Here is a 24,150-nt window from a genome sequence, read left to right on the forward strand (position 1 = left end):
TTGAGGTCAGTGTGAAAATATGTAGAGGTGGATTAAGAAGAAGAACCGTTCAAGGATGGATGTCAACAAATCGCAGCGAGGACGATCACCGAACAACAACATCCACAACTCGGTTATCAATCCGAACTCACTTTCCATTTATTCTTGATCTACTCTTGACCCCTCATCGATCTGAGCTACCGTCAATAATGCCCTGCTCCATTCTCATATAGCCCAGGACACCGACCTCCAGTCTACCCTCACCATGGCAGAAAACATCCTCGGTCTGCTGCTCGTCACCTCGTCATCGCGGGGCAGAGCAGTCTTCCGATACCCTCCTGATCCAGCTTCTCCCAACATCCGACTTGCCCAACCTATCTATCCCTCAGCTACATTCACCGCAACGGATTTCGACGTGGATTACAAAAACCCCCATATAGGTGCGAACAACGCCCTGCGACGTAGGCTATTTGGTAATGCAGAGATTAATACCAAAACTTCTTCGGCTGGTTCGATAACTTCCAGAAACAGAAACAATCGTCGGAATCAGAAAAACAAAATACATCCTATGTACTATGAAGCTACCAAGCAAGTCAACGATTCCGACAACTCCGATGAGGATGATGAGGATGGTGATGGTGATGGAACTAGTTCAGATGAGGATAGTGATTATGATGTAGTTTGGACTAATCAGAACCAACGTGAAGATAATAATACGAACACGATCAACGGTAACAGTGTTAGTAAAGATCATTCGGCACTGAGATCAATAGATAGTAGTATGATGATGGATGATTCAAGAAGAAACTCAGGAAGTACTACCAATGCTACTATCACCGACACCACCAACAACAATAGCGATAACAAAAGTAAAGGAGAGAAGGAAAGAGAGAAAATTGATTCTCAGTACAATTATGCTTTAGGGTATCATTTAGATTTCTTGAGTGATATGTTGACTCCTCCTAGAGCAGCATGTAATAGGAAATTCGAAATTTGCGTTGGATCAGTAGTATTCTTAGGTCATCCGGTTTGTTCCAACGCAGATGGTAAATGGGAGATACCCAACGATGAGGATTTAGATGAAGTCGATCCAGATCAGGATGATAGACCCTCTAGAGGAAGAAGAACAAGAGAACAGCAGTTGATTTCCTCATCTAAAGCTTCAAGTTTAGGTCCACTAGTAGAAAACAACAAAGAAAACTCTTCTCAATCTTCTCCAGAAATACCTGCTCCTGCTTCTACAACCAGCACCGAGAAGGAAAAAGATGATACGCCCAACCTGAACATGTTTCATCTAGTGTTGATTATTGATAAACCTGATCCTAAGCCTGGTACGGAAGCTCACGACGAACATCATCATCAGACGTTGGGGATGTACGATGAGATATACAGGGAGATAGCGTTCAAATGGACTGCGGCAGCTTGGAGGTTGCAGTGCGAGAGCAACTTCATAGGAAAACAAACCTGGACAATGGCGAAATATAAGGAGAAATGCCTGTCAGAGGGTGAGTGTAGTCATTCAATATGCTTTGAAGGTAACCACCGCATAAGAGGTAGCTGAACATATCTTTTGTCGTATCGTAGGCGTTGACGTGACGGACTGCTGTAGATGGTTGTACGCCAACGTGCCTCTCGATCGTAATCTCAACTCCCTTTTCTTGAGACTACACCAATTGAAGACTCAACCTGCCAATCCACTACATTCGTATTTACCTACAACCATCACCACTCATCTAGCGGATATGACAATCAACACCGTCCTCTCGCCCAAGGTGGTTGATGCAGACGAGGCATGGGCGCATTGGGGCGAGATGGACGAGTATTCCGAGTCGGAAGGATCAGATAGCGATGATGAAGATTGGGATGACCCAACCACACCTATCAGAAGACCCGAACTTCGGGTCGAACCTTGGCAAACTCTCTTGCTCATTGATGATAACGCGACTGAACGAGCGAGCGAGATCAGTACGGCTATCATTGGTTTGGGCGTTGGCATGGAAGGTCAGAATTCGAGTATACCTGGAGATAGAAGGGGCTCGAAAGGTACAATCGCAACTACGCAGGATCAAGAGGATGAACAGCAGTTGATGAAATCGCTCATTGAGGCTTGCGATGTCACGAAACCGTAAGTTTCTGCTCCAAAGCTACAATGAGACGTACATCAACAACTTCTAGGTCTGAAGAAGTATTGCTAATATCGACATCGCTCTAGACTCGTCGATATCGCTCATCTATTACGTTTCGACCTGGAAGCCATAGTCATACCGCTTGCTAGAGAGTTAGTCGAGAACAAAAAGGCTATTCTGGTAGATGTGATCAACACCAGACTGAGGACTATAGTCATGCCTACGACGGTAGATGAACACACGTGAGTGATAACATGTCATTGCATCAGATTATGTCATTGACGTCTGTCAATGTATTTCAGAGTGTCGATTGAACAATATACCGCTCGCTTCTCACGTGAATTCCCAACCTTGCCACCTTTCACAGCATTCATCTCTCAAATTTCCTCATCCCCTACACCATTCCGTGATCTCCTACCTTCAGATCCCGATATGTCCACCCGTCGATTATACATGTCCGCATTGATATGGCTACTAAAGCAAGACCTGGTCGTCCAAGTGCACACGCGTGCAAGAGTATACGCAAGGAAAGAAGTGAAAATTGAAGCTTGGAAGAGATTATGGAAGAGACGTAGAGAGAAATGGTTAGACCTTCAAAAAGAAAAGGAAAAAGAGCGAGATCTTGCAGCAGTAAATAATTCACCAACCATCCAAGTTATTGAAGATTCCGAAGAGATGATCACACCTAAAGCTAGTATTCATCCTACTTCCAACCCTCTCGATTCCATTACTGTCCCACCACCTAAAAAGCCCAGTAGGATGGAACAATCGTATATGGATTACGATCCAGCATTGGAAATGGACAGTGATGAAGATATAGAGAATCAATCTCACCATGCGGAATTTCAGAACTTCAAAGTTGATGTGGAAGAACCTTCCAAAGCTGAGATACCGAAATTCGAAAGTAGTTTCATATTTAGACCTTCCCGTGCGCAGAAAGAGGAAGCTAGGTGGTTGAGAGTGATTAGAGAAGGGAATGATGAAGTGACAGCTAGTAAATTTGATTTGTGAGTGACATTTTAGACTCAACCTAGGCAAATCGATTGTAAGAATACTAATACTGATGTATGATTTGATCTGTTTGCTCTGTCTGCGAAACAGAGTTGTACAATACTTAGATGGGATGACGACCTTCGAAGAGATAAGTTATAGGACGGGTTTACCTAAGAGGGAGTTGGAAAAATTGATGACCCTGTATAAAGAAGATGTAAGTGCTGTCTTCTCCACAAAGACAAAACAAAGACAGGAGCTAATGATCGGGTTGAAATATTTAGATAATAACGTTTGTTCATCCATGATTATGATATTTTTAATGTACAAATTCGATTCAAGTATAATTATATTCTTACAATGGCATCTATCATTCTCTTCATGTATCAGAAATATGCAATTCACATCATGATGAAGATTCAATCTATTGGTTCTGGTACAGGTGTACTAGCTATAGTTGATCCAATGGGTAATATGGTTTTCTGGCTGTCCATCGACCCTACAAACTCGTCCGTAGTCGTTGAGTCACTGAGCGGTATCTCCAACGCAGGGGTCGAAGTGCCCGAAGAAGGAGTGATGAGAGTTGAAGAAGATGTGTTTCGTTTGAGCGGAGTGGTAGATGGTGGTCTGGACGATGAAGGTGTGGAAGGAACGGGTGCAATGTCCGTTTTGAGTACTCTAGTGGCTTTTGCTTTTGGTTTGGGTGCTTTAGATACAACGAGTCTGTCAGTCTCAGGTTTCAGAACCCAAAAGGAGGATCATGCGGATCATGCAGATTTAGAAGGAACCAAGTTCATCGACACGACCATAAGTGATGTTCAAATACGCACCATTAGGATTCTGGGACATGTAAAACCTCCTCAAGAGCATGATCGCTTCTTCCCTATAATATCCTCCTTCAGCTATATATGCAGGGTGTGTATTCAAGCGAGGGCTAGATACGTGAATTCAAACTATCAGCTTCCCTCTAGCCTTTGTTGATAAAGTCTTGATACAAGTCGACTCACGAGCTATTCACATCAATCACACTCCCACACCCACCGAACCTATCGTTCCCACAGCCATATACGACCCTACCTATACCTATCTGCCTGAGTGCAGAGGCACACATCACACAAGGTTCGACAGTCACGTAGAGGGTAATCGTGCTCAGTGGTGCAGGGTGGAAAGGTAAAAGATGGTCGATGGCTTCCAGTTCTGCATGGAGGGTTGCCTGGAATATCACAATCAAGATGAAGTCAGCATCATACCTTCTAGCAACACAATGAATGGACCGATCGTTTTGTAGCGAATATCGGCACTTACGTTTCTCCACTCATTCGTCCTATTCCTAGCTCTGGCAATCGCATTTCCATCTTTCACAAATACACAACCTACAGGTACCTCGTCGTTCGCCAACGCTTCTTCTGCCTGTGTGTGAGCATCGCTCGATCAATTCAAACTCACACCAAGCAAGATCGAGTCTCATCTCGCAGGATCAGGTGACATACCATATTCAGAGCTTCCCTCATCCACGCCAAATCGTTTGGATCCTGCTCGCTCGGAGGTATATACGTCTAATCACCATGATCAGTTGGTTGACACATACTGGATTCGCACCATATATAGAAGATAGACGACGTACAGCAATGTTCATTCTGAGACTTTATTCTACTGAGCCAAGATCAGTAGGGAGAGAGAAGATCGTCCAAAGGCAAGATGTTTTGCGATATGATATGATGGAATACAATGTTGAATGAAGCAGCACTTCGAAGAAAAAGTCGAAAACAAAAACAAGAACCCAGGAAAAAAAGTGATCAGCCGGGGTGGAGGTCGTCCACCTCGTATTCACCTGCTTAGATTGATATCATTAAGCAACGATAATACAACAATGCATCATGTATTGACTCGACTGCTTGCTTCTTCCGATGAGAGATGATACTGGGAATGAGAACTAGGAAACCAAAAACCAACTCTTGAGGTATATACAGCCTTCTGTTCACTCAATGCGGAAGAGATCCAATATTCTCTGTTGGACTGGAAGAATGTCCTTTTACACGTTTTTATCTTCTACTCCACCAAAGTCAATTCCTTAGTCCTGCCTCTCGCATACAAGTCCTTGTATCTATCCCATATCCTGTATACAGATGAAGATGTCAGCTTGAATGAATCATCAAATGTAAACGACCAACTGACCTCATGAGCTCCTCGATATACAGCTGCTGCATTTCCTGCACAGCTTCGTCTGAAGGATGCGGATCTTTCTTGACGTGTATGGGTTTGCCGACTATACTAGCTGTTAGCAAGTCACTGGTGAATGTTCTCGATTTCTATCGGACTTACCGACTGAGACGATCGGATGGCGGAAAGGCTAGATCGATGACTGTGAGCTTACATAACACCTCGAATTAGCATGTACGCAGCTTACCATCAATCCGTAGTTATCTGTGATCCCAGGAATCAAAAACATCATCAGCATAAACAGTGGGGTGTGGGAAGTCAACACGTACAATTGAAAAGACTATAAAAAACATGACATCAGCTACACTGTCGCGATTGGATGGTTTCCTCAGGTGACTTACCCTCTCCCATAAAATAATGGTAATGTAAATCCAAACATCTTCTGAAAATTCTTCTGGATCTTGTACACCCATGAACCTTTTGCATTTGCCCTGTCATTTTCCTTGTCAGCTTTTTCCTCCGACAGGAAAGAACGAAGCTGACTTACAACTGTTCGTATATCTGTCAGTAGAATCCATTTGTCAAGTCAGCAACAATCTCAGCTATACCATCCCTTAGCCTCATCATATGGTCAAATCACTTACATCATTCTCACCAAAACTGAAAACAGGTACCAAATCCGCCCCCTCCTTTATAGCCATCTTGACGAATCCGAATCTTCTCTTCAGCGTCAAATCAGCCGTACCAGGATGGGCAGAGAGGGATTCGGTTGCACCACCAATGACTATGGCGATGGCTGTTCCGGGACCTTGTGAAAGGATATTGGCACATGATTTTTTGGCTACCGAACATATCCCGTGGGCCATCAGGATATCGCGGTAGAAGGGGATTTTGAAATTTGATTCTGCATATATGTCATCACAGTCAGCACTGGATAGATAGACGATGTGTGTGAAGGTTGACTTACCTAAAGTGAGAAGATGAGGTTTGATCCCTGGAAAGTATTCTGAAAAATTTGTTCCTTCTGTAGCGAATGTTGCGAATGCTCCCATCCCTATGATACCGTGAGGGTGGTATCCAAAGAGATAGGGTCTATCAGGTGTAAGTTCGGCTTCCTATAGCGCAACGAGGTCAGTTGAATACGCATGGGATACTGATATCTGACAACTCACTTTGACAATACTAGATACATCGGTTGGATTTCAATTCAGCCCAAGTCAGCTCAGGTCAATCTCTTATTGATGTGAATGACGGTATAAACCTACCTGCAAGGATAGTATTCTACACATCACAAAATGTCAGTTTAGATCGAGATGAAACCACAAGAATAGAGTCGACTTACGAGCAAAGTATGTCCAGAAGAAAAATCTCCTCGCCCATTCTTTTGGTCTACCTCCATAATCCGGTGCAGTATCGAATTGCGTCCAGATGAGATATGGAATCAGAACGACCCAGAATGGAGGGAATGATCTGCAAAGCACACAGAAGGGTTAGTGAACCGAAAGGTTGTCCGTCTCCATGCAAAGAGTGAAGCTACATTATATACAAGTGAAATGACAGACTCACAAACATAAGAGGAATACGATCAAGCATATTGGGATCAGCAGAGCCCACAAGGCCACTGCTGCAGTCTGAAGTCGTCGATGAGGTGGTATACTGAGAGGTGCGAATCTAAGATGAATCATATTTCGTCATGTAAGCTCTGTATCTCTCCCCTCTCTTCTCACTCAAATCTATCGATCTGAGAGTATGATTCGTTTAAATCACGAAAACATCCTTGGAAGGATATGTATAACGTTATAACGATCTCAAGTTGTGGATGGGTCATCGACAAAGGAGTTGGGGATATGGAGTTGAGAGAACAAGAGTGTGTATAAATTTCGGAATAACTCACTTCTTTTCTATCCCAATTTCCAAAGTATCTCTCAACTCATCCAATTTAATCGTACTGACCAAAGGTGATCTAATCTTATCTCTCATTTTCCTTCTAGCTTCACCTAACGAGCTTTTTCTCCTATGTCCCTTGAACCCTTCATTCTCCCTCTCCTCATCTTCGACGTCTAACGATCCCACACTCCCACTTCCACTTGAACTCGCCACGGACTCGTCAATACCTATACCGCTCTTAGCTAGATTCCTCCTTCTAAGTCTTTCTTCCCGTCCTTCATGTCCATCTGGTATATCCCCTTCGGCAGGGGAGGGTCCCTCATTCTCCAGAGCTTCAAAGGCGTTCAGCGCCAATGGACCATGTTTCGGAGTAAGTGATTCGGATCGAGAGGGAGGGGAGGGTATGTCCAACAGCGAAGAGGAAGATGATGACGAAGAGGAGGAGATGGTAGGTCTGTCGAGGGTCGAAGTCATGGTACCAGGAGGAAGTGGGATATCAGCTCATACGATTCGGAAGTGAGAAGAGTCGAGCGAGGGCAAAGGATCTTCCAGTGTTGGAAAGGATGATCTGATTCAAGTAGAGGGATTGTCCCGCTGTTCGCGTAGGAAGATCGGCTAGACGGGATATCAAGAACAGGCGAGATAAGATCAGATCAGTTCAATTAACCAATTGATGGATTGATGGATTGATGAATGATCGAATGATGGAATGATTGATCCAACTGGATCTGCGTAATCAGAAGCGACACCGACTGCCAAGATGACGTCTTGGTCGGTTGAATGGTTCAATTCCCACAATCATCACATGTCGCGAACGCAGTACGCCGGTCCGGCATCAATTTGCCAAAACAACAGATGCATAACAGAGACTCGATCGCATGCAGTCTGCGTTTGCTATTGCTGCTTGCTGCTTACCTGCTGGACACAAGCGGACCTACGCAATTGCTTTCCCTGGGCTATTGACACAAGAGAGAATGTTCACATGCATAACTAACAAGCAGATAAATAGAAGAAACTCTGCGATCACTGTTGTATTTAAAAAATCAAAAAATTCAATAAACCTTTTTTTCTTCTTGTTGATATGAAATTCACCGGAATTACTCATAACAAGACCTTTACGTAATACACCACGTGTCTACCACACCATAGGATAGAAGATATAACCGGTAACAACAACGCTTTGACCAACATCCTCAAAACACATCGCTCGTCGACCATTGCGGACTTCACCAAGTGATCACACCTGTCGATAAGATACATTGATGGAAATGAATAAGCTAGATAGGAGATACTCGGAATAACCATATCACTTATTCAGCACCATCAAAGCTTGCTAATCACCATCAACGATTGTTCATCATCATGACACTGAAACCTCGACGACCCTCGTCTCTAGGACGATATCGAAGGACTCTTAGTAAGATAGCTTTGTCAAGATTGATGGTGATTATCAAGCGGAGCGATATGATTTCAAATATGTAGAGTAACACTTCGTAAGCTAGTTTTAGAATTGTAAGATATATAAGACAGCTTGAAGGACAACGAAGAACTAGTATCTCCAGTGATCTAGTTCTCTCGTTTATCTTCAAGTTGTTCAAGTAGCAGTGCTATTGAATGAACTGAGTTAATCTACCTGCCCTTACTAGCTGCAACGCGTACGCCCTAGTAAGTTAGAGTCATAGTTCCTCTCGTCGAGACAAGACGAGTTGTAGTTTAAGTACACTTCTTGGATTAGAAGCTGATATTAAACCAAGTTAGAATATAGAGTCCAACGCTACAAGGTAGGTTGACTCATATTAACACATGTTCAACGTGACCTTTGATTCATCAGTGATCATGATGCAGTCTCAAGTCAGGGCTATGAATTTGAGTCACCTCCTCACTTCAGCTTTGTCCTAGAGAAGGTAAGACTAGACTCAATCATCTGTCCACTATGTCTGCCTATCCTTTGTCAATGATCCCAGCTTTGATGCTGAAGACATAGCTCCTCTGAGTCTGGGCCACTCAGACTCTAATCATTCATTCATCAATATCTTAAAATGGGGGACACACTCAAGTCTGCCTTCAGATTATTTCCTAATCAGGTAATTCTGACGGGAAAACAGCTGGTATTGGTTGGTACCCTTGACAACGCTCCGAAAACGAGTATAAACCGCTTAAAAGCACCCCATCCCCCATTTCCCATCTGTTGCCTAACGGCCATCACATTCATATCATATGCAGATTCAGCCTTTCTGTCACTGTATCACTACTTTGACATCTTGTATCTATTCTCATGGGATACCTCCAACTCTACTCAGACGGGATTCCTTTCATATACTTTGTACCTCTTGAATTATCGTATCTTAGCGTAACGCTCCATACAGTATATAGCATCCCATCGCTGACGCGATCTTATAAACAAACCCATGTCCGTCTCTGCAGAATTAGCCAGGGTCCGTCTCGAGCCCAGGCGTGATCAAGATGATAGATCAGATACGAGCAGCATCGCCGAGAGCGAGGATGAGAGTGTTCCATCGGCTGATGATTATGAAGGAGACTATGAAGTCGGTGAGTGTGTGCTATGCGGTACTCTCACGAGTGCTGATCTGTTTTAATGAAGAGGTCGTGCTGACGTACCCCGTAGATGCTATCAAGTGGGCTAGGTACAAGACTCGGGAAGATGAGGGTACGCGATGGGTGAGCTATCAACCTTCTTGCGGAGTTCAGACATAGGAAAGCTGATCTTGCTTCGTCAATAGTATTACGGGGTCATAGTAAGTTTTAGATGTCATATGTATCCACTTTTCTAACTCTCGCACAGTGGAATGGGTATCTCAAGACTGGTTCTGAAACGTGAGTATCTCCCATCGACGTCGTTTGGTGCGGCGCTGATAGCTGAATGGTATGTCTTTCTAGTGAAGAGACCGTCAAGCAGTTCAGCGTCAAGAGAGGACAACCCAATCTCATTCATGAGTAGGTACCGCTTTCCCATCAGTGAATCGATCATTCACTCACTACGCTGCGCTACCTAGGTTTTGGCAAGCGATTGGAAAACCAATTGGGCGCGGAAGGAGAGAGCCGGAAGGTCAATTGAATGAGTTTTATGAGACGCCACCAGAACTGTTGAGTGAGTGTGCTGTGTTATTTCTTGCTTACTCAGTGCTTGCTGCAGTCGCTGATGGTTCGGTGTAGAGTCATGGTTTTACAAGAACAGAACCAGGAAGAACGGTCTCACGTACAGGAGGAGTTACGAAACGTACAAGCGTCGAAGAGCCAAGGAGTTGAAAAGGGAACAGTTGGAGAAAGAGGGTAAAGAGATTCCCAGCGATCTGTGGACCAAGAAGGCGGACTCAGATTACTATCTCTTCAAGAGACAGTTGAGAGCAAGACGTCGTCAACAGCGCGCTACTGGAGCGGTCAATGGTAATCGACCTACCACCTCTGCTCGTAATTCTCGCTCCATCACTCCTGCAACCTCGCGAGGCTCGACCACTCGTCCGCGAACGGCTCCTTCCCATGCTACTGCTACTTTTACTGCTCCTGCCCCTGCTCCTCCAGCTACCACTTCCTCCGGTAACGCCGTCGTATCTCTTGGCTCACCAGCATCGGAATTTGGATCTGAATTCAACTCTGATCGCGAAGGTGTCGAAGAGGAACTGCGAGCTGAGTCCTCGGACGACGATGATCAACCTCCTAAAGCTTCATCGTCAAAAAGAAAAGCACCTACCAAGTCTCCAGTAGCCAGTACTTCCACTTCGCAATCCAACCATGAAGTGAAGAAAGCAAGGACGGAAGAAACAACTGCTCGACTTGCCAAGGTTGGCAAGATTACCAAACGAGTATTATCCCCTCCTCCATCTGCTTCTGAGGTCACCTTCGGTGCTTTGCAAGATGGTATATTCGATTCGAACCCTACTGCTTCTACTTCATCATCTGGACCTTCCTCCTCAACTGCTCCTGTCTCGGCTGTCCCAGCACCAGTGCCTACTACTCAAGCTACTTCGGCTGTCGACTCGGCTGCTCCGACAGCAAGAAGCATCAACAATCCAGCTTCGACCTCATCTGCACCTACTGCACCACCCCAGCAACCCATGAGCGCTATAAAGGCTACAATGCTGCGAATTGAGGCTGAAAGAGCTGAAGCAGCAAGGAAAGCGTCTATGACCGCCTCCACCGCTCAAGCCGGATCTTCCAGTCGTCTACAGGACAAACCTCTTTCGCCGACTACCGATCAACCCTCTGTTTTCGCACAGAACATGCCTCCCCTCGCATCAGTCGATCCATCCGCGCCTGCGCCCCAGCCGGCTACATTGCCACTCAAACCGATTACACCATCGGCAAATTCGTCTGGTCCGGTTCCCAGTTTCAAACCCGCACCCGTTGCTGGATCTTCCTCCCAAGCTCGTCTACCTTTGCCCGATAAACCCAAGTACGTCCAACCGAAGAAGATTCAGGTGATAGACGACGTAGTCGATCCTCGAGCTGGCCGTAAGGCGAAATCGAATGTCGATGATGGTGGTAGACATCGACCGCCTCCCCTGAACAACACTGTACCTCAACATTCTTCTGCTTTCGTGCCTCGTACAGTTAATCAGAACCAGCAGAATGCCAAACATCAAAACCAATCCGTGAATGGTGCCAGTGTCAGATCACCAATTGTCGATCATTCGCCCACGCTGTATGTCCATATATCATTTTTCTTTGATATCCACGAAATCGCTGATGTAATATGCTTTTTAGTCCTACTGGCCCTGCGGCAATGCAATTACCTGCTGATCCAAGAAGAAGAGCAACTCAACCAACGCAAGTATCCCATTTTTGCTATTGAAGAATCGAAGAATACCTTACTAGCTGCTAAACCTTCATTGTCTCCCTTACACAGCTCGAACATCACTCAAAGCGCTCTCCCCACTCCCGCGACAACACCCATACAAGGTACTAAAGACTCAGTACCTATAAACTTCCCCCTCAATCCCATTGATGGGCAAGGTGGCTTGGTTACGTTCTCACCTCAATTGATTTTACGTTCGCCCGGTAAATACGTTAACGTTATGAAATTCTGCATGACAAACCCTCACTGGGCTGCATACCTCACACCGGCAGTTATGGAGTTCATCAACAGTGGTTGGTCGAATCGCCAGTAGGTCGTCTTTATCATCGTTCCGCCCCCAAACACCGCTAATCGTTAATTTGTCTTTATCAGATTGTGTCCAGATGCTACTCAAGCTTTCTCGGTTCTCGTCCAGTTTCTCCCTCTCGATAACCAACTACGTGACCTTGCCGGAGCAGGTATCACGTCAGGTGGTGGATTGAGCATCAGTTGCTGTCCACCCAACCCCTATCAAGCTGACGACTGTATCAAATGGAAGACTTGGTTACATGATGTTTGCGCTACTACCGACTATCAAGAACTGGTCACACTGTGTGGGAAGTACAATCGCAAACTCGGTCCGACTTTCCCATTGGTCATCAAAGAAGCAGATTTGGGGAAGATCGAATTATTGCAAATTGACGATATGAAAAATCTCAAAGCTCGACACCTTACGGATCATACACGATTCGTTTATGTCACCCCCGAAAGGAAACCCAGTCCAACGGAAGCAGTGAGTGCTTTATCGTTGTCTCGTCAAAGCAAGAGAACAATAGCTGACTTTCGCACTTTTACGCCCAGGTTGAGTATATATCAGTCGACGATTTCATCAATCTCTTAGCAAGTGGAGATTAATGAGTGTAAGTCGGTTGAAACACGGCGAACGCCGACAAACGCGAACAAAGGAGGCTGATCCATTTTTTTTTTTGTTTCACATCAGCCTAAATCTGAACCTTGTGAGTTTATCACACAAATCCCCATGCCATTTGTTCCACCCCACGTGCCTCTTCATACCACTTTGCTTCTATCTAGGCCAAGGCCGTCATCCTTTGTGCTCTCATCTGCCTGGTCCTAGTGACTTGGTGTGGCAAAACAATTCCTTTGTCCAATTTCACCCCACCTTTGTGTTAAAGGCAAAGCACCACAAGAAAAGAGAATCTTTTGAGGGGAGAGATATGTCTCAACCACATCCTTTCAAGCACTCCCCTCTTCTAATTCTCCTTTATTTTGATTTTTGTGTTGCTGGGTAAAAATCATTTTTAGCTAACTTTGTATTCCTTTGTTTTATAGCCTGTCTTTGCATCTATTCAGGAAGAAGATCCCTTTATCTTTTCCCAAATTCAGCTGGATTGTTTTGTTCCTGGAAAAAACTCATTCGGCCTTATAAACAGTCATATTCTGCCACACCTATCAATTTCTAATACCCAAAGCTACTCTGTTCATCTTTTCTACCCTTTTCCCATCTTTTTGAATTTTTCGATTGTCTTGTGTGTTTATGGGTTGGAAGAATTTCTTTGGTGATTTTGATGTCATTTTATTGTGCTTGATTATTTTCAACCTTTTTTGTTGATACACATTCTATTCAGAGCATATCCTTTGACCAAAGGTGAAGGCTTGTAGACAACCAAGTGAATTCAAAACAAGAATAACAAAAAAGGGAAAATAAATAAAACAAGTGTTAATATGAGTCAACCTACCTTGTAGCGTTGGACTCTATATTCTAACTTGGTTTAATATCAGCTTCTAATCCAAGAAGTGTACTTAAACTACAACTCGTCTTGTCTCGACGAGAGGAACTATGACTCTAACTTACTAGGGCTGCGTTGCAGCTAGTAAGGGCAGGTAGATTAACTCAGTTCATTCAATAGCACTGCTACTTGAACAACTTGAAGATAAGCAGAGAACTAGATCACTGGAGATACTAGTTCTTCGTTGTCCTTCAAGCTGTCTTATATATCTTACAATTCTAAAACTAGCTACGAAGTGTTACTCTACATATTTGAAATCATATCGCTCCGATAATCACCATCAATCTTGACAAAGCTATCTTACTAAGAGTCCTTCGATATCGTCCTAGAGGCGAGGGTCGCGAGGTTTCAGTGTCATGATGATGAACAATCGTTGATGGTGATTAGCAAGCTTTGATGGTGCTGAATAAGTGATATGGTTATTCGGTATCTCCTATCTAGCTTATTCATTTCCATCAATGTATCTTATCGACAGGTGTGATCACTTGGTGAAGTCCGCAATGGTCGACGAGCGATGTGTTTTGAGGATGTTGGTCAAAGCGTTGTTGTTACCGGTTATATCTTCTATCCTATGGTGTGGTAGACACGTGGTGTATTACGTAAAGGTCTTGTTATGAGTAATTCCGGTGAATTTCATAACAACATGGAACAAGAGAAACCACCAAATTGCCTATTTACACCCGAGAGTTGTATCACTATAGTTGAGCGACGATACGCTCTGATCATTACAGTTGTTTGCCCTGACTCTTCTCAACTAGATCGCTCGATCAGTGTTAGCGCTAATACTCATGGTGAGATAGCTCGTCCAACGCAGATGTGCATGTGAACAACTCTCTGTACAGTATATTTCAAAGATTTGTGCATCCGAAGTATCTTGGTTACAACTTGACGCTATAGACAATGACCTAACCGAGGTGTTTCTTCATAAACTCAATAAGTGGTATAATTGCAATATCCCACATAGGATCTTCCGGTCCCTATTCACACATCTACCATCAGCACCCAATCCAATATCAAAGGATTGGAAAGATCGTCAAGTACTCACCGCAAGATAAGTCTCGAAGATATGATCCATCCCATCAACATATTTCTCTCCCACATCGACATTCATCTTTCTAAGTTTCTCAGCAAGTTGATAGCTCTGACTTACAGGGACGATTGTATCGTTTTTACCGTGGAGAATGAAAACCGAAGGGTAATGTTCGTTTTCTTGAATATGATACATTGCCCCCCACTTCCTTAATTCTTGTTTATATTCCTCATCCGTTGCAAACTTATCCTTTCTAAAGATATTACCCATCTTCAACCCATTCTTGAACGTATAAGCATTTAGATCCGCTCTGACGATATCTTTCTTCGTCGGTGTGTAGTTCACTCCCCAAGCTATCTTGAGATTCTCCACATTCGTAAATGGTTCTAATTCCAGAGTGAAGGCACTAGTCACAACGATATTCTCTGGACTTCTGTCGTTGAGCGCTACCTCTAATTCTTCTTCCGAGGTTCCCAGGATGGGTAAAGGTAAATTCTCGACTTTTAAGGCATAGAATGGATCTTCGGGAGCAGATAGACCGTAAACGTCCAGAATGAGCTTAGGAGGTGGTGAAAAGTGATTACCGCACCATAAAGCCAGGTGTCCACCTGCTGAATCACCTCCGACGGCGAATGCTTCTAGATCGACTGTATCTTCACCAAGCACAGAGGAGAGGTCAGACCGACACCATTGGTAAGCTATTTGAATGTCATTGACGATATCGTAGTGGGTGACCTGAGGAACGAATCGGTATGATACCGATACGACATGGTAGGATAACGAACGACAGGCGGGAATGACCCATGCGTTGGGAACGTAGTGTTTACCATACATGAATGCGCCTGATCAATTGACGTATCAGCTCAAGTACATCGCATGTACCCATCTTAGAAGAGATATGGATCAGACTGTCGACTCACCTCCGTGGATCCACATCAACCACGGTCTCTCCCCCAATCCCTTCTCCACCTCTCCATCTTTGTTGACAGCAGGCCATACCCTAAGAGGGAGATCCACACCGTCAACAGTACCTGCGATATGGTCGGTGAAAGGTCGAGGACAAGGGATGACTGGTATTTCTGTAGTAGTCATTTTGCAAATTTTTTTCTTTTTGTAGCTGATCCGCTCGAAGAAGTCTTCTGTGAAATGGAAGGGTATAAGTATCGTAAGTGTCTTAAGTATAGAGTTTAAATAGTTGATCGAGCAGCTTAGCTCGACATTTGCTGCATCCGTGCGGTGGCCGTTAGCCCATCAGCGGTGTTCCAGGTTGGATAAGGGACATCGTAGTTAGCGTCGAGTATTGTACCTTGCGCACAGCATGGTTCTTGGGATCTAGAGTATGCAAGTGACCGGATCACCTTCATAAGGCGTGTCGTACTCACACTCCCACACTCATGCTGTACACTGTGTAGCTTCCGAAGCCCCTCCGATTACGACCTTTGGTGATCTACTAGCGGCCTGGACTTCGTAGACTTGGTCAACTATGCTGATCAATGAGAACAGCATCACACAACCTGTGTTTCGTGTCAAGCAAATTCCTAGACTACTCTTGGCAGAGGATGATAACCACGTGCCTGACTTGTTTCAACCCTCGAATCGCATCAGCGGCGAAAGATACTCGTATCAATCGTCAATCGTTTGTTCATGTCATTCCATGGAGTTCATTCTCAAATCAGAACGACTCAGTGGTACCAACCATGCCTCGAAAACACAGACCAGCAGCACACCCTCAAACCTCCATCATCCATCCCTACCCTCCCTCATCAGCACCTATCGAACGACTCCCCCTCGAGCTAAAACTTCGCGTAGTGTCTTACCTATCTACCTCCGATGCACACACTCTAGCATCAGTCTCAAAATCATTACAAGATGCAGCCGAATCGGTCATATGGTCCAAGGTAGATATGTCTCTACCTGAGAATTGGGATAAACAGGTCCTGCTGTGGGAAGATACTATGCCAGACTGGTGGGGACAGCATTCCCTCACACCCGAGATCGAAGATATTGTAGTAGGGTTCAAGTCGACGATGGACATGGAGGGAGGGTCTATTGGCTGGTCAAGAGGTGATGATAGTGATATATGCTGGAACGTTCGAAATCTGAAATTCATGACTCGGATAAAACAAGTCTCAACAGCATTGACAAGTCATCCTTCTAGAGGTAATTGGGTAACGGAATTACGTTTGGAGTTGCCTCAAATACGTCAAGATCGGTTGAACGACAAGAAAATGAAAATAGATGCTCTGAAGGAGATTGTTAAAGTAATAAGAGGGAACCTCCGGATGGTAAGATTAGGATCCCCAGAGATCAATCTAAGAGATGAGTACTACAAGACTCGGTATCTTGACTCTGCATTCTTTCTGAATTATATCGGATTGACCGGACTGAACCTTGGTAAATTGCGTACTTTGGAATTAGTCCTAGAAGGATCGATATCTTTCCAAGCTCAGATGAAGAAAATAGTCAATGTGATTGGTACTTCCACTATCACGAAGTTGGTCCTTAACCCTTCTTGGTCCATGTCAACTTGGGTTCCAGATCCTAATGACAATCCCATACCTAAGATACCCTCACTCAAAAGCTTGCATCTCAACCACCTTCATCCTCGCTCTTTAGAGACGGCTTGCGGATTGATCAGATCCGCGGATAACTTGGAAGAACTCAAAGTGAGCTTCACGGATGATGGCGAAAGCGCTTGGGATGTTTTTCCCCTCGCGGATGCCAATCGGGCTATCAAGACTTTTCGAGAACACGAGACGTTGAGGAGGATCGAATGGTATGGTGGATTACAGGCTAGATGGTGGTTTGAAAAGCTGGTTCAAAGTGGCTTTGACAATGTCGAAGTGTTGGTGCAGAATCAGGCAATAGAGTGTGAAAGTGAGACGTTTATCGAGGTGAGTCGTCCTGATTTCCCCATAACCCGTTCTCTTCAGACTGAACCGATGCTAATAATCATATCTTATTGGCAGAACATCCTCATACCGCCTTTCCCATCACTACGAAGCATTCTCATTCCCTGTAGATCCCCGAAATGGTATCGACACCTCTCGCCACCAGATTGGGCTAAAGCCCCACCACCTCGTAATTCCATCTCTCCCCATGTTATCTCACATCTACAAGAAGCTCCCAATCTGCTTGCAGTACAATTCAGCTGCCTCTCTTCCCTATCTATTGACGAAGTACTAGATTCTTCACAATGGTGCGATAAACGAGTCAATGGTGTACTCATCCGAAGTTACTTGAATGAAACAACCGGAGAGCAATTCTATCACCTACGTCGACTAGAATTGTTAGTTGTTCAACCGAAACTATACGATTCGACATATGAAGACAGATATGATGGGATGAAGGAATGTAAAGGAGAGGAAGTAGATCATAGATGGGTGGATCACACTTCCTTCAAGAACGCTACTGTACCTCCCCCTATCCTGAAGAAAGTGTACAAGACATTAGGAGAGAAATTGGATTGGACTACGCCCGGAAGAGGGATGTTATTACCTGAGTCTGCATGGGAAGTATTGCGAAGCTGGAGAGTGAAATTGCCCGATAAAGGGATTGAAGGGCGGAAGATTGTAACGAGGAGAATGGCTAGGGATTTGCAATGATCAGATGGTCCCGCTGCATTGTTATCCTCTCTTCAAAAAATGGTTGTATTGTATCGAAAGATGTGTTGATATACGGTTGTAACGCCTACTTGTATTGACTATGATGAACACTCAAGCTATATCAGCTTGCTGCAATCAGCATCGCTCAGATGTACTGTCATTTACTGTATCGATCGACTTACTCCTGGAATCTCATTTGTCTCGGACAGGAACCATCATCACCGCTGACGAAACAGACAACGTGTTATAGAGCAATCGATTCATCAAAACACCCCACATCATCCTATCCATGCCCATCCTTTGATTGATTGGCCAGACCATTCATTCCATGTATCTGTCAACAACTTCTCGGCCTTGGCGGCGGTAGTCGGAGAGAACGCAAAAATAAAGCAACATACAGTACTTGAATGAAAAACGAAAGAATTGATCGAGCGTCCGTTGCCGAACAAGTGTACCTTGACTCAGGATTCCTCTCTGGGGTTAGCCAGAGAGGAGACCTGGACATCAGTCTTAACCATTATGGTTCAAAGATGTTTTGCTAACTCGGTCGAAGATCTCAAATTGAAATTGGGTATATATATGACACAGTTGACCTACTGTAGGTGAGATTCCCAGAAGGTGCGGGCTGTACACCAATCCTTCACGTCGAGGATATCTGCTCATACGCAGCAGGTATATTCCTTCATCATTCATCGTGTCAGCTTTGCGAGTATAGCGACATGCAGTGCAGTTATCTGATAGCCTCAGCGATGCCTTTATGGAGCATCAAGAAGACTGAAAGTGGAATGATAAACTCTCAAAGCTATTTGATTGATTCTCGATTCGAATTAAACACGTTTCCCAAATATCAATTCACATTCATGGACTGAATTCTAGCGCCGATCATTTCGCATCCCGCATCCCATCACACACGTTCCGCACCTTGATGATACAGTCACGGCAAGAACGCAAAAAGCAGACCAGAATATCTGAATTGAGAAGAGAAAAGAGGGGAATTGATCGAGCGTCCTTTGCAAGACCAGCGCCAGAAGGACGAGCCGCTCCCCTGCTATGGGAAGCAGAAGACGGCTCGTCCTTCTGACATTAACCGTTATGGTTCAGAGACGTTTTTTCGTTAACTCGGTCGAGGTGTTCAAACTTTGGTTGGGTATATATACCCAAAATCATTGCTTGTGAATATTCCATACTTCTTCGTTCTTCGATAATTTGGGCTAATTGACATGAGATACCAGATATCATACTTTATCTGGTGAACATGATGTTCCGACTACCAGAAAAGACGTCATTTTCGCTGTACTTTCTGTTTAGACACTATCAATGGCTCACGCAAAGAATAAAGGTTCTGCTAGAAGGACGCAGGTAACGACGCAACTCCAACAATGACGAACTACGTGAAATCCACTACCAATTGCGTCAGACGAAGAAGAAAAACACGCTGCTAGATTCCCATCATTCTCTCATGATTACATCCCTCCTTTGGCCTATTTACCCTCAACGTTCATCAAACACGTTGTACCCACAGACCATTCTTACACAAGTTAATCAGAAAACAAAAAACAAATTGGATGGAAAAGGATTGATCGCGCGTCTCTCTAGATCGGTGGTCCTCAGAATCTTTACGTCTTGCTATGGTTTTTTGCCTAAGCAGGATTGGTCGTACCGAGCTGGGGACTTGATCATTATGGTTTGAAGGCGTTTTTCGCTCACCACCATGAACAGTCGAATTTTCGGATCGATTATATACTGGTTTGAGGGAATTTACCATAATAAGTGGGTTTGGATATACTCTAATCAGACCAAACTTTTTTACCGGAATTACGACATATACATTATATCGATTAACTATCCATCCCATTTTGAATGATGCATTGATAACGTCAGCCCATACCCCTTGTTGAAATCTTTTGCTTAAGATTGATATTCCCTTTCAACTTACGCCTTCACAGTATTCTATTTCGTATCATGAGTGTCATGTTAATAGTTACGCACAGACCTCTCTTTCCTTTCAACAGCGACATCCTATGACCTCACCACATCCCAACAGAAAAAACAAAGCCAAAGCCAGCCCATCAAAAGAATTGATCGCGCGTCCGTCTCCTTACCCATCTTCGGTTTATCGAAGGGGCAGAGCTTATAGGTCAAATCGTATCCCCCAAATCCATTTTATCACAGATATTATCCCTACATTCACAATGAGCTTATCATATTGATCAATACTACATATATGATAGCGGTACTCCATATATATGGTATTGATCAATATGGTAAGTTCATTGTGAGGGATGATATTTGTGATAAAGCAACGTGGAAGTGATCTTTACCGTTATGGTACGGAGACGATTGAGCTACGCCATCGATGGATATAGAATTTTGAGGGTTTATATACCGTTGATTTCTATGGTTTTTCATGCGCTTGGACCCAGCGAGGAAGATTATGACGTATGTTAGTGATAGGATAAATTAGTAGATTGTTTATCAGGTTTCTCAAAGAGTGGCGTAAGATCCTAAATACTTCTGGTATGGGTAGCTAAATTGACAAGATGAGTATAGGTATAATTTGTCTGAATTCGGAACGGTCTTGTCTATCGATATGTAGAAAGACAAATAACATTTCATCCCATGTCAGTAAGATTCTCAGCTTACTACTTCGCATCGTCAGTACTTCTACTTCTAGCATTGGATGCATCGACGCATGACCTCTAATATCTATACCAAGCCACCATAAGCCTTCTCTACCAGACCCTCCCAACTCCATTCCTCCGGTCTTTCCCTAAAGCTTATCAACGCATTGGCCCTGGACAGTCTATCCTGTTTTTGCTTTTCACTTTCACCCTGAGGTTGGATAGAAGTACAGTAAAACCTCTGTAGGGCCAAAGCAAGTAATTGAGCTTGTTGTTGCGACAGTAAAAAACCGGGATTTGTCGTTGATCCTACTGGACCAGAAGCAGATGCAGGTGATATTTCGCCTCGCATCATTACAATATCGTGTGATTGGGAAAGTTCAGGATAATGGGTGAGAACGAGGTACGGTTGAGCCCATTCGCCCTGTTTCTTGAATTCCTCTAAAGGTGTGAAAATCACACTGCTCGTCAGAGGTAAAGGTTCGGGGTTGGTAGCGTCCGAAGGAGGGAGGGATGCAGTTGAAGTTGGGTGGAATATCCATTGGAGATAAAACATCTCATATTCATCTGTCTTGACTTCTCCTTTCTTTGCTTCCTGGGTTTCACCCGTAGGTTCGGTAAGTCGAGGTAGGGGTAAGACGAAGAATGGATTTTGTTTCGCGATCGATATCATCGATTTGTATACTGCTGTTGGTAGAGTGGCCGATAAGAAAGAGTTGGACAATGTCGGATGGGAAGTATGGTAAGCTGTCCATATTTGGGAGATCGCATTGGCATCGTGAGGTGTGAGATGGATAAGAGGAAGGTTGATGATGGATGATAAGGGCTAATTATCATGAACCTCAGCTTTCGTCTGATTATGATCCGCTAGCAGGTTGATAGAAGGATAAATGAGACATCATTCGATCAATAACTCACCTTGATACCAGCTCTATCACCTTCCGCCTGATTCTCACCACTCGCACTTATACCTTGCCTCTTTTTGATTTCTCTCTCTTTCAATCGTCTTTCCACAGCATCCGATAATCTCTCACTCGCGCTCTGCTGACCCTTCACGTCTTCTCGGAATTGCTTTTCTTCTCCCTCTAAATTCACTTCAGCGGCAGCAGCTTCTTTCGCTTTCTTGGCTTTCAACGCTGCTTTGACCGACGGAGCGAGGACTTTCAATTTGAGTGAGTCGAGATCTTTAACTCCTTCACTATGGCGATTTATACGAATCAGCTTTAGACTCATGTGCGCTGTATGGAAAGAATCTCAAAGAGAGAGATGACCCACGACTTGACCTTCTTGTTCAGCTTATCTCCATATTTTTCCTCGAACTCTTTCCTTTTCCTTTCTATCAATTCTCGAGGATGAAGCTGATTTTCGAGTTCGGATAAGACGTCTCGCCTGATCTGGGTGGTACATATGCTCCTGTGCGCTATCGTAGATACGCTCAAGGGCGATCTGAATACGGGTGATCGGAGAGACAGACGGGGTAGTATAGCGCTCATTTTTAGAAGTGGACTGGTGTTTTGGTTAAGTGGAAAGTAAAATAAATTGAAGATGGATTTATCCTTTGAGATTCGAATTCCATCGAAAGACAATCATTCAAGATGCGGAGGCCCCACATTACTCCCACCAACCGACCATCGTCAATTCAAGCATGTCTGCGAAACATATCCACATCCTCCTCATCCACATCCTCATCCACATCCATCGTCCATCTCTCTGCTATTATCGATCCTACTGGACTCTCACAGAGATAGCGCATGATCCCTCTGGCTCACAAGATCATATTTGCTCTCTGCTTGTGCTCGTTGTTGCTGTTGTTCGGTTTCAAACCGATAACCTTCGAGTCACCTATACCTTTCCGATCTTCATCCATCTCATCTTTAGGAAACATGGCTTCTCAATTGAAACATCTCAAAGTATCGCCTAAAGAGGCTCACACAGCTACAGTGATCTTCTTACATGTAAGCTGATCCTTTGAGAATTGGTCGGGATAGCTGACAAATATATGTATCCATAGGGTCTGGGCGATAGTGGTAGGTTTCGGTTCTGACACTCGCACTGCAATACCTCCTATTGGGGTTGAAAAGGAAAGTATGAGCTGGACTACTAATTGTGTGTATACTATTTGGATATATAGGACACGGCTGGCTACCCGTTGCCAAGATGTTATGGTCCTCTTTCCCCAATGTTAAATGGATATTACCTCATGCGCCTCAAATACCAATAACCTTGAATGGTGGTGAGTGGTAGTCATTCATTCACACACCCCACCTTCTAATTCTCCTCTCCTCGCCTCATTCTGCGTTTGTTAAAAGTCATCATCCAAGAAATCTCACTGATTCCTTGCCTGCAGGAATGACCATGCCAGGATGGTTCGACCTTTCATCCCTTGACAACCTCACAGACTCAACCTACGATGACGAATCCGGAATGCTCGCGTCGGTAGCGGCGGTGGACAAATTGATTCAGAACGAGGTAGACGCAGGTATACCAGAGAACAAGATAATCTTAGGTGGTTTCTCCCAGGGAGGTGTCATTTCCATATTAACAGCTTTGACCTCGAAGCGGAAATTGGGTGGGGTAGTGGGTCTGTCAACTTGGGTAGGGCTAAATCATAAGATTGAAAATGTGAGTTTTCGCCTCACTTTCACTATACCTTTTCCCCCCATATCTACATACAATTCACATCGACTTATAAATGAGAAGATCAACTAATATGCGTGTGAAAATAGATAAAATCAGCTCATGCAAATGAAATTCCAATTTTCTGGGGCCACGGTACGGCTGATCCAGTAGTAAATTACGAATGTAAGTGGACTAGATTATTCAAACTTCATTTGGTTAACATAACATGACGTCCATCCAAACGATTCATTACTGAGGACTTATGCTAAAATGGTCTTAATGTAAATGTTATTGTTAGATGGTCAACAATCTATAGAATTATTGACCAAGAAATTGGGATTCCCTTTACTTTCCAAGGGGACGACATTCCAAAGACCTGGAGTGAGATTTGAGAGTTATCAGGGATTACCACATTCATCTTCGCCTCAGGAGATCGAGGATCTGAAAGGTTGGTTGGTGGAAGCGTTGAAATAGAGTCAAGTGGGGATAAGGGATACTTCTTACTTGTCTGTGATATACTCAAAATAGTTATA

The 24,150-nt window shown here is 44.1% G+C and overlaps 8 protein-coding genes across 8 annotated transcripts; 4 read left to right on the forward strand and 4 right to left on the reverse strand.

The window, feature by feature from the left end:
* Nucleotides 1-244: 244 nt before the first annotated feature.
* Nucleotides 245-3,403, forward strand: V865_004982 (uncharacterized protein; the record flags this gene model as incomplete). Its single annotated transcript, XM_066228755.1, has 6 exons — nucleotides 245-1,484; nucleotides 1,564-2,104; nucleotides 2,192-2,347; nucleotides 2,408-3,112; nucleotides 3,207-3,312; nucleotides 3,380-3,403. 6 exons carry the CDS (start codon nucleotides 245-247, stop codon nucleotides 3,401-3,403), a joined length of 2,772 nt encoding a protein of 923 aa, XP_066084852.1.
* A 111-nt stretch (nucleotides 3,404-3,514) lies between these two features.
* Nucleotides 3,515-4,731, reverse strand: V865_004983 (uncharacterized protein; the record flags this gene model as incomplete). Its single annotated transcript, XM_066228756.1, has 6 exons — nucleotides 3,515-3,801; nucleotides 3,926-4,029; nucleotides 4,103-4,308; nucleotides 4,401-4,505; nucleotides 4,586-4,651; nucleotides 4,720-4,731. 6 exons carry the CDS (start codon nucleotides 4,729-4,731, stop codon nucleotides 3,515-3,517), a joined length of 780 nt encoding a protein of 259 aa, XP_066084853.1.
* A 413-nt stretch (nucleotides 4,732-5,144) lies between these two features.
* V865_004984 (uncharacterized protein) lies at nucleotides 5,145-7,616 on the reverse strand (the record flags this gene model as incomplete). Its single annotated transcript, XM_066228757.1, has 14 exons — nucleotides 5,145-5,211; nucleotides 5,271-5,370; nucleotides 5,418-5,445; nucleotides 5,503-5,519; nucleotides 5,585-5,595; nucleotides 5,657-5,746; nucleotides 5,803-5,816; nucleotides 5,900-6,159; nucleotides 6,223-6,370; nucleotides 6,428-6,437; nucleotides 6,521-6,536; nucleotides 6,598-6,725; nucleotides 6,822-6,926; nucleotides 7,150-7,616. The coding sequence occupies 14 exons, from the start codon at nucleotides 7,614-7,616 to the stop codon at nucleotides 5,145-5,147; spliced, it is 1,461 nt and encodes a 486-aa protein (XP_066084854.1).
* A 1,934-nt stretch (nucleotides 7,617-9,550) lies between these two features.
* V865_004985 (uncharacterized protein) lies at nucleotides 9,551-12,849 on the forward strand (the record flags this gene model as incomplete). Its single annotated transcript, XM_066228758.1, has 11 exons — nucleotides 9,551-9,692; nucleotides 9,769-9,821; nucleotides 9,884-9,898; nucleotides 9,946-9,977; nucleotides 10,041-10,097; nucleotides 10,157-10,251; nucleotides 10,317-11,802; nucleotides 11,865-11,927; nucleotides 12,007-12,264; nucleotides 12,328-12,727; nucleotides 12,796-12,849. 11 exons carry the CDS (start codon nucleotides 9,551-9,553, stop codon nucleotides 12,847-12,849), a joined length of 2,655 nt encoding a protein of 884 aa, XP_066084855.1.
* A 1,798-nt stretch (nucleotides 12,850-14,647) lies between these two features.
* Nucleotides 14,648-15,864, reverse strand: V865_004986 (uncharacterized protein; the record flags this gene model as incomplete). The annotated part of the gene is made up of 3 exons (XM_066228759.1): nucleotides 14,648-14,719; nucleotides 14,788-15,614; nucleotides 15,693-15,864. The coding sequence occupies 3 exons, from the start codon at nucleotides 15,862-15,864 to the stop codon at nucleotides 14,648-14,650; spliced, it is 1,071 nt and encodes a 356-aa protein (XP_066084856.1).
* Nucleotides 15,865-16,469: 605 nt separating this feature from the next.
* On the forward strand, nucleotides 16,470-18,377 carry V865_004987 (uncharacterized protein; the record flags this gene model as incomplete). The annotated part of the gene is made up of 2 exons (XM_066228760.1): nucleotides 16,470-17,666; nucleotides 17,742-18,377. 2 exons carry the CDS (start codon nucleotides 16,470-16,472, stop codon nucleotides 18,375-18,377), a joined length of 1,833 nt encoding a protein of 610 aa, XP_066084857.1.
* Nucleotides 18,378-21,083: 2,706 nt separating this feature from the next.
* On the reverse strand, nucleotides 21,084-22,491 carry V865_004988 (uncharacterized protein; the record flags this gene model as incomplete). Its single annotated transcript, XM_066228761.1, has 3 exons — nucleotides 21,084-21,824; nucleotides 21,917-22,196; nucleotides 22,274-22,491. The coding sequence occupies 3 exons, from the start codon at nucleotides 22,489-22,491 to the stop codon at nucleotides 21,084-21,086; spliced, it is 1,239 nt and encodes a 412-aa protein (XP_066084858.1).
* A 390-nt stretch (nucleotides 22,492-22,881) lies between these two features.
* Nucleotides 22,882-24,091, forward strand: V865_004989 (acyl-protein thioesterase 1; the record flags this gene model as incomplete). The annotated part of the gene is made up of 6 exons (XM_066228762.1): nucleotides 22,882-22,953; nucleotides 23,010-23,025; nucleotides 23,130-23,231; nucleotides 23,346-23,620; nucleotides 23,725-23,800; nucleotides 23,916-24,091. 6 exons carry the CDS (start codon nucleotides 22,882-22,884, stop codon nucleotides 24,089-24,091), a joined length of 717 nt encoding a protein of 238 aa, XP_066084859.1.
* Between the last annotated feature and the right edge of the window lie 59 nt (nucleotides 24,092-24,150).

The sequence above is a fragment of the Kwoniella europaea genome, chromosome 1, assembly GCF_036810445.1.
Source record: "Kwoniella europaea PYCC6329 chromosome 1, complete sequence".
NCBI lineage: Eukaryota > Fungi > Basidiomycota > Tremellomycetes > Tremellales > Cryptococcaceae > Kwoniella > Kwoniella europaea.